Source organism: Pempheris klunzingeri, chromosome 13, assembly GCF_042242105.1.
Source record: "Pempheris klunzingeri isolate RE-2024b chromosome 13, fPemKlu1.hap1, whole genome shotgun sequence".
Classification (NCBI taxonomy): Eukaryota; Metazoa; Chordata; class Actinopteri; order Acropomatiformes; family Pempheridae; genus Pempheris; species Pempheris klunzingeri.
In genome coordinates, this window is record NC_092024.1 from 19,337,716 (window position 1) to 19,345,421 (window position 7,706).

The 7,706-nt window shown below is 42.5% G+C and overlaps 1 protein-coding gene and 1 non-coding gene across 3 annotated transcripts in view; one reads left to right on the plus strand and one right to left on the minus strand.

Moving 5' to 3' along the window:
- Window positions 1-7,442, minus strand: part of fbxo30a (F-box protein 30a) — an 89,917-nt gene extending 82,475 nt beyond the window's left edge. Inside the window, exons 1-3 of one of the 2 annotated variants that reach the window (XR_011585296.1) lie at window positions 7,263-7,442; window positions 4,293-6,357; window positions 3,886-4,151 (exon numbers count right to left, since the gene is read on the minus strand). Coding sequence is in view for 1 of the 2 variants with exons in the window: in XM_070842280.1 (XP_070698381.1) it covers window positions 3,948-4,151; window positions 4,293-6,302 (2,214 nt within the window). In the remaining variant the exon portion in view is untranslated. Of the gene's footprint in view, window positions 1-1,464; window positions 4,152-4,292; window positions 6,358-7,262 lie in introns of those variants that run through there. The other variant, XM_070842280.1, reaches the window with a different exon arrangement.
- Window positions 126-208, plus strand: trnal-uaa (transfer RNA leucine (anticodon UAA)). Its single transcript has one exon. It is a non-coding gene; the product is annotated as a tRNA-Leu (tRNA).
- Window positions 7,443-7,706: the final 264 nt, after the last annotated feature.

The following is a 7,706-nucleotide window of genomic DNA, read 5'->3' on the forward strand; positions in this document are numbered from 1 at the left end:
CAGGGTGACTTTGCACTTTTCACGTCATAAGTTTGCTCAGGTGGACACTCACCTGTTGTCCTGACCTGGTTATGATGGTTTTAGCTTTGGATGTGGAGACAACGGCTCCCTGCAGCAATGCACACACCAGGATGGCCGAGTGGTTAAGGCGTTGGACTTAAGATCCAATGGAGATATATCCTCGTGGGTTCGAACCCCACTCCTGGTAGGAAATGTCGGTTTTAACATGGAAATCTCAAGAATTGGCCAATGACCCAGGATATCAATAAGAAAAGTAACAATTGTAAATCCTGTTTGCAAAAATTACGGCTGCTTTGCTCACTGCATTGCCACAGATAAACATCTGCATGTGACTTGATGTTGCATACTGAATGCTTTATTTACATACGGCTCACCCTTCACATAGTAACGGTTTTCAGGCTTGTTTGTGACTCATCAATTAAGTAACAACTAGGAACTGTGCGATGAAACAGCCTGAATCAGCTGATTAATTGTAGCTAGGTTTTATTCTCTAGTTACTCTTAGTGGGTTTTGGGGTAAATGATGGCACCCCTCGCTACGTTTCTTGGATTTAAATCAAGATTTGGATGCAAACTCTGGTCCAAATGTAAGCAACAGGGAGTACTCGGAAAACAAGAAAGGAAAAAATAAATGTTTTTCGATTGACAGGTGCTTCTGACACAAGAAGACAGCTAAATATGTTTTTTTTTTTTATTTGGTAAAGTAAAAGATTTGTTTACATCAGCTGTGGTGGTCTAAACAAGAGGAAGAAACACTGTAATCTGTCATGTGCCACTTTGATTACAGCTGTAGATTATGGTTATTTACACTGTTTGGCTTTTAATATTTACTGAACACCATTTAAATACATTAAAATGAGATCAAACTAAGTCATATACTGATGCATCACAATAGAGGGACTGCTCTAACGTGTCTTCTCATTGGATCAATTGTGTGGGTCTGGCGCCATCTAGCTGTAAAATACAAGTATGTTGCCACTACATTGGACATTTCAGCTTTTCTTTCATTGTGATAAAGCAAAGGAACCCACTTTGAATAATGATTCATTTTAATTTTAGGGGAAACTTGAGAGCTTCCACACTTGATTTAAGTTGGTAAAACTATGAACTGAAGAAAAGCTAAGATTTCAGTGTGTTTTTTTGCCACATATTCAAGTTTTGAGGGCTTGAACCCAGTGTTCAAACACACCTACTCTTACCTTCACTGAATTTCTGTACCTGATCTAAACATAGGCTTGAATATACTCCCAACTACCTTTCTACAATTTCAACTTAATGGAGACATTACAATTTATCAGCTGTAAACCTATTAGTGAGTTAAACAAAGCACTGTGACGCAGGTGATCCATGTGGTTCAGGCACAGTGTGACATCTGGCCGTTTAAAGGCACACGGCTGAGGACCACTGCAACAAAAAGTGAAGAAAAAAGACCAAGAATCGCACATTTAAAAACCGAGAGCCTCTTTATTAAAATGCTTCAAAAGTCAAACAAATGAAGCTGGCATATTGTGGTGAAAAATACACGTCAGCAAGAGTGAAAACAAAAGTGTTGATACACTCCGAGTGCCTACAAAGGCTGTGTTACTAAAAAAAACAAAAGGTGCGCTGCAAATGAAATACATTTGTCTTAATGTTGTATGAACCTCAATGGAGCAAAAGAACGATTTAATACTCAGGCTGACTGTTCCACTTTATCCACTAAACCTGAAAATTGAGGGCCTGTGAACAGATCAGGCAGAAGATCATTATACCAGTTTAGAAAAGAAATGTAACAGTTCATATGAACATTGTAATAAACCGACGCTTTGTGCCTGAGAAATCAACTGTATACATGAGTTTGCAACTGGACTGACTAATAGATTTTCCAAAGACATCAAACTCACATGCAAAACATGAGGGAGTAAAATTCCCGCTACTTGAGCAGACATCACTTCAGCACTAGGATTTCAATTTTACAGTACATGCCTTCATGTGCAAATCAATTCTTCAAATACAAATCTGGACATTACAGAGGCAGATTCTTTTTCTTTCCAAATAAAAAGTACCAGTAAAAAAGGAAAACAAAATCCAAACACTGACTGAGACTTGTTAGAGTAAAAAGACAATTTAGTTCAGACACTGCTTGGACTTTAAATCAAACTTTAAAAATATAAAAACAACATCAAAAACACACAACTTACTCAAAGGAATATCCTTTTTTTTTTTTCTCAGAAGTAATCTCTTCTGTGGTATTTTTAATCAATTTGCATTCAACATTGCAAAACATCTGTTGCTACCCAAGGGAGGAAAAAATCTCCCGTTTGTATTGTTAGACCTCATTCCTTAACCCAAAACCAAATATATAGTTTTAAAAAGGTGTTCAACAAGTCTGGCCAGTCCAAAGGACAGTCAAACAGCATTTTTTTTTTTACTCACAGCCTATTTCAGTTACTGTTACAAACATGAAGTTGATGGATGACAAACATGAAAACATTTAATTTGTTAGTCCAGCACTGCAACACACACACACACTCACACCGTTATGTTCTTATAATACTGAGTGGTATACCAGTCAGTTCTAAGACCCCACAATAATGAAGAAGCTGACACGTCATTGTGTTGTTCTCTGCAATTTTGTTGACTACACACAATCTACTGCAAGACAAAACTCCATGCTACAACCCTGAGACGCCAACAACATTTGAACACAGTGAACATGTAGTGCCAAGAACATACGACTGAGATAAATACTGAATATGAACATAATAAGTGATGCTCATTTCTGGAGGGAAGCCTGTGCCCGTTATATTTCTTAACACCTGGCCTGCAGGGTTTCATGAGGTCTGACACTGAGGGAAGGAAACCAAGCTTTCTGCCCACTAACCACAGTCACTGATGGATTCTTGTATTCACTGAGTACATTCATCATTTCACTAGCTACATTTAGATTTTTGTGTAAAAACAGCCTACAAACAATTGCTGGTTACTTGTCAAAGGAGCTGGTGCAAACCACAAGCCAACCATAGCTAAAAATACATTATCATTTGGCTGGTAGTGTTACTTTATCTCTCACCTGACTAACATGCCAGCCCATTAGTCAGAGGTCAGATAAGAAAAAAGGAAGATGGACCACCTTTGTTACTGCTGTGACGCAGCAAACCACAAAACACACTACATTTAAACACCAAACATGATGATGGTGACATGCTTATGCTGGTGAATAAAAACATCCACAACACCCACAGTGAATACGGTATGACCATTATTTACAAGGGCATACACTGTGCACAGCTACCACCGATGTTTGGTCAGTCTCATAATGTAGAATTAAAGCCATGAAATCTATGAGGTCTAAGCAGTGCACACATGGTCACTCTAGGTATCAGGATAAGTTATAAAACCGTGCAAGATACCAGTAAACTGTTCCAGCTAGAAGCAGTAGAGAAATCTCACTGAGATTTTCTGAACAACCTCAGGACTAGAAAATCAAGTGTATCTTCATTTAAGGCTCTATTATTACCTCCATTGTAGCACAGTACTGACTTTTTATGATACAAAAATAAAAAAAATCTACATCATCTGATTATTTACACAATGTTAGAGTAGATAAGGGTACAAGGTCAGTACACTGGTATTAATGAATCCATCAGAGAGGAAGATACAAGGCTAGCAATTTAATTTGCTTGTTCACAGTCCCATTCTGTGTTTGCAGCACGTCAGCCTGCACTGAAGTAAAAATCGGCCCACTGCTGGCTTTGTCATATTTATAGGAGTGAAGATTTATTTTTCCCACTGTGAAACAAAGAACCACCAGTTTATAACGTTCAGTTTCCTATGTTTTTGAGGCTGGAAGAGACTGGTGTCTGTAAACATGGAGGAAAAATACGAGTATTTGAGTTCTAATGGTCTCACAAATGTCCAAAAGGTGAGTTCATTTTTAAAAATCACTTATGCTACTGGTTTGAGAACTGAACGTAAACATCTTCCCTCTTTCGTGAGCTCTCTGGTGAAACACATGCATGGCAGAGGGATCGCTTCTTCCCGACGAGCAATCGTATTGAACTTGCACTTCTTGAGGTGGTCGGCCATGCTGGCGATGTTGGCAAACTTCCACTCATTCACTGTACCGAAAGCTGTACTGAATCGCCACACCTGCATGACAAACAATTGAGAATCAATCTATTAATGTCTCATGCTGGGACAGCCTACAGGTATACAACGGTTCCATAAAAAAAAAAAAACAAGTGAGACTGGTTATAAAATGTGCTTCTAAAATGACAAAATATGACTAACCTTGTCTGTGATCTGCCATGAAGGAGACCCATCAGCACGCCGTTTCTTCTCCCACAGCAGGACGACCATGCCACGCATCTGGAGCAGACTAGCACACACATCCCTCATGGTGCGGGACACTCTGGACAGTTGGCACAAACTAAAGCTGTCCAGAAAGCTTGCTACATGTTGCAACACCTCGAACGGAAGACTGCTGAACTGATCGCACTTTGAACTGAGGCGGCAGGTGTTTCTTGGGAGGTTGTCGCCAGTTTTTAGGGGCACACCAGGCTGAACTCCAAATGAGCCGAGGTGCCTGTCGTGGATGATTCTGAAGCCCTGTACAGACGGGCAGAATCGTCTTTGGGAGTAGGTGCAGCCGTAGTAGGCCAAGGGGCAGCGTTGCTCCATCCAGCCATTGAGCCCGGCGTGAATATCCCCGTGAACATTTTTGAAATGAGATGAGAACTCGTCCCGCCGGAACAGCTGCCCACACACGAATGTGAACATGGAGCGCTGCTTTGTTTGGTATCGAGCCACACACTCAAGCACCAAGTCCAGCCTGAGTGTGTGGAAGGGGCTTGGATTGGAAAGCTGTGGGCTGGCGTGATCGCATGCCGAGGCTGAAGCGATATCTCCCACCATGGTGTTGGTTGCAAGAATGGCTGAAGGGAAGGAGAATGTCTGAGTACCAAAGTCAATGTGGTAGCCATCGACAAACCTGCTGTCTGAGATTCCTCGGCCTCCCGGAGAGTCGCCGAGGCAAAAGAGCAAAGCGGCAGTGATGAGATCAATGCCGTGGAGGCCCATGGGGTCATCTGCTACTTCCAGGTCAGATGTGTCTACTGCCTTGTCCTCCATCTTTGCTCGAAACAGGTACGGGTCTGACAGCAGAGCCCGACGTCCATTAAATGTAAACATACTTATTCCTCTAAGCACTTCTACATTCTGTAGTTTGCGCTCCAAACACCTATACCTGAGTTCAGTGGGTAAGTGTTGTAAGAAGTTATTTCTCACATGATCAGACAGCAGGAATGGCATTGGAGGGGAGAGTGGTGCCTGCTGAGGCACAGGAGGTTCCAGTGCTATGACAGGCATGTAATCCTGAGGCATCGCTGGCCAGTCAAGGTTGGAATCATTTATTGGCTCCTCGATAATGTCTTCTTTCTCTTCAAAAAACAACTCTACAAAATCATTTTCTTCTGCCCAGCCAATACCATCTTCTCCATCTGTCCCCACTGCGCAATCCACTCCACCTACTGCTCCAAGCTCACACTCTGAATCAGAGTCACTCTCTTGCATATCCACATTCTTCTCACCCTCAGCAACATAAACGTTGTTGCTATCTCCATTGTCTCCATTGTGGAGTGCTCCATTCTTGTCAGTCTTTTCCTTATTTAAATTTCCAACAATTGCACCAATATCCTTAGAATTAGTGAGGATGTCCAAGGCCGCTGCTAAACTCCTGCTCGTCTCCACTGAGGCTCTATACAACTCATTATAGGGCTCATCTTCCATTGCCACTGTTCCATTACCCAACAGTGTCTCTGGGAGACTTGATGCTGTGGCCATTTTGTCACTTTCATCAGATTCCTTATCTCCATTCTTAGACACAGTGGTTGTGACCTTCAGAGACTCTAACAACATCCTCTGATCCTGCAGGGCCAATGCCATGTCGAGCTGCTCCACTTCATCAAAGTCTTTGCTCAAGTTTTCATAGGACTTGCGATCAGAGTAGCTCACAGGCCAGCGATTCCACTCCATAGTACAACATACAATACTTGCTGGGCACGTCTCAAGGTGTTGTGCCATCTTGATCCTTGCAATAGTGAATGGACAGCCAAATCCGCTGTTAAGGCATGGCAGCCGTTCATAGGGACACAGTAGACGGTGCTCCTCAAGTTTGCATGAGTGAAAAACTGCCCCACACACAAGAGGGCAGCCGATGAGGTCGCAGCAAACATTAGCCTCTGGTCTTACCATGCATCTTCTGTTGATGCATTTAAGGCAGTGGGAGTGCAGGTTCTCCATTTTAAACGTATTGCCCAACTGGTACTGGCAGGGAAAGGGAGTTAAGTGTTCAACCCTGAAAAAAAGTCAGCAGAAATATACTTATTTCACAAGTCTTAAAAAATCAATTGCATGCCATGGTAACAACAATGTTTCTTGGTACACACGTGGAGCAATCTGGAGCAGCACTGTTACATTATCCCCCAGACATTAACGCAACCCTCTAACATGCCTTCAAACCATTCTGACTCACACAAGTTCACTCTCTGTGCATGTTTACTAAATCTTCAGGCTGTTGAGTGACATTTACTGGCTCCACTTTTAGGTTTCATGGTAAGACAAGTTTTCCCAGATATGTAGGTAAAAGTCACCTCCTCACCTTTAAGCTCCGAGAGCTTCCCCACATTCATGGAGATGATGCCAAATCAGACATAAGAATTTAAATATGCAACCTGTTTGCCTACGAGCCGCAACAGACCCACGAGGTAAAGACCTCTGGATCATTAGCCTTTGGCTTATTTGGTAGTGCTGTGCGAAGGGATTTGTGGGATAATGAATGCTGGCCAAAAGGACACCAAACAATAACTCAAATACCCCCAACAATGCTGCAAGTCCAAACTGCAAAGCCTCACAGGAGAGCTATTGTTCATGTCTTTGCAGCCATGGCCAGCAACAGCTAGCTAAATTACGCAAGCAAAGCTGGCATGTTAGCAAACAGCTAAAAACACAAACAACACTGCAACAGCCGGTTCAAATAATTAAAACCAATTACAGTCTTAACGTCAGTAATATCGTCATAGTTTGTTCAGTGACAGTGCTTTCGTGATAACTAAGCAAATGAAAGGGGAGAATTGTTAAGTCGTAAAACTTTGTTAAGTTAAACAAAAGAGCATCAACAACATGGCCAGCCTGTTAGCATTAGCAGCTAAACTTCGTTAGCCTACTTAGCTAGCTAGCTGCCAGCTTCTAGAAACTGCTTACCCGGCTCACGGGGTTCTCAAGGTGTAGTTTTTTCAGTATTTATTGACTTATATCAGCCCCGTCGACATCGGCAACGCGGAGTCACAGCTACAAAAGCATCTCGCAGCGTCAAATGTGCCCAAATCTTCTTGTGATGTGAACTGGCTGCGGCTGGTTGGTCGGAGTCCTTCGCTGCACTGAGTCCAGTCGGCGTTTGTGTTGATCCTGGAGAGGGACGCCGCACTGCGACGTCATCACGTAAAGTGCTCAGTCACACTCAGGGTTATGGGCGCAGACCTCTGAGACAGCACTGAAATAGACTGGACAGACTGGGAAATACCCCGAGGACAGACTGACATGCAGTGACTCCTGAAATATCTGTGCTTTAGTTTGGATTTTATAGATACAGACTCTCCACCAATAGTGGTGGATGAAGCACTAAGGCTGCTGATAATCTATATTATT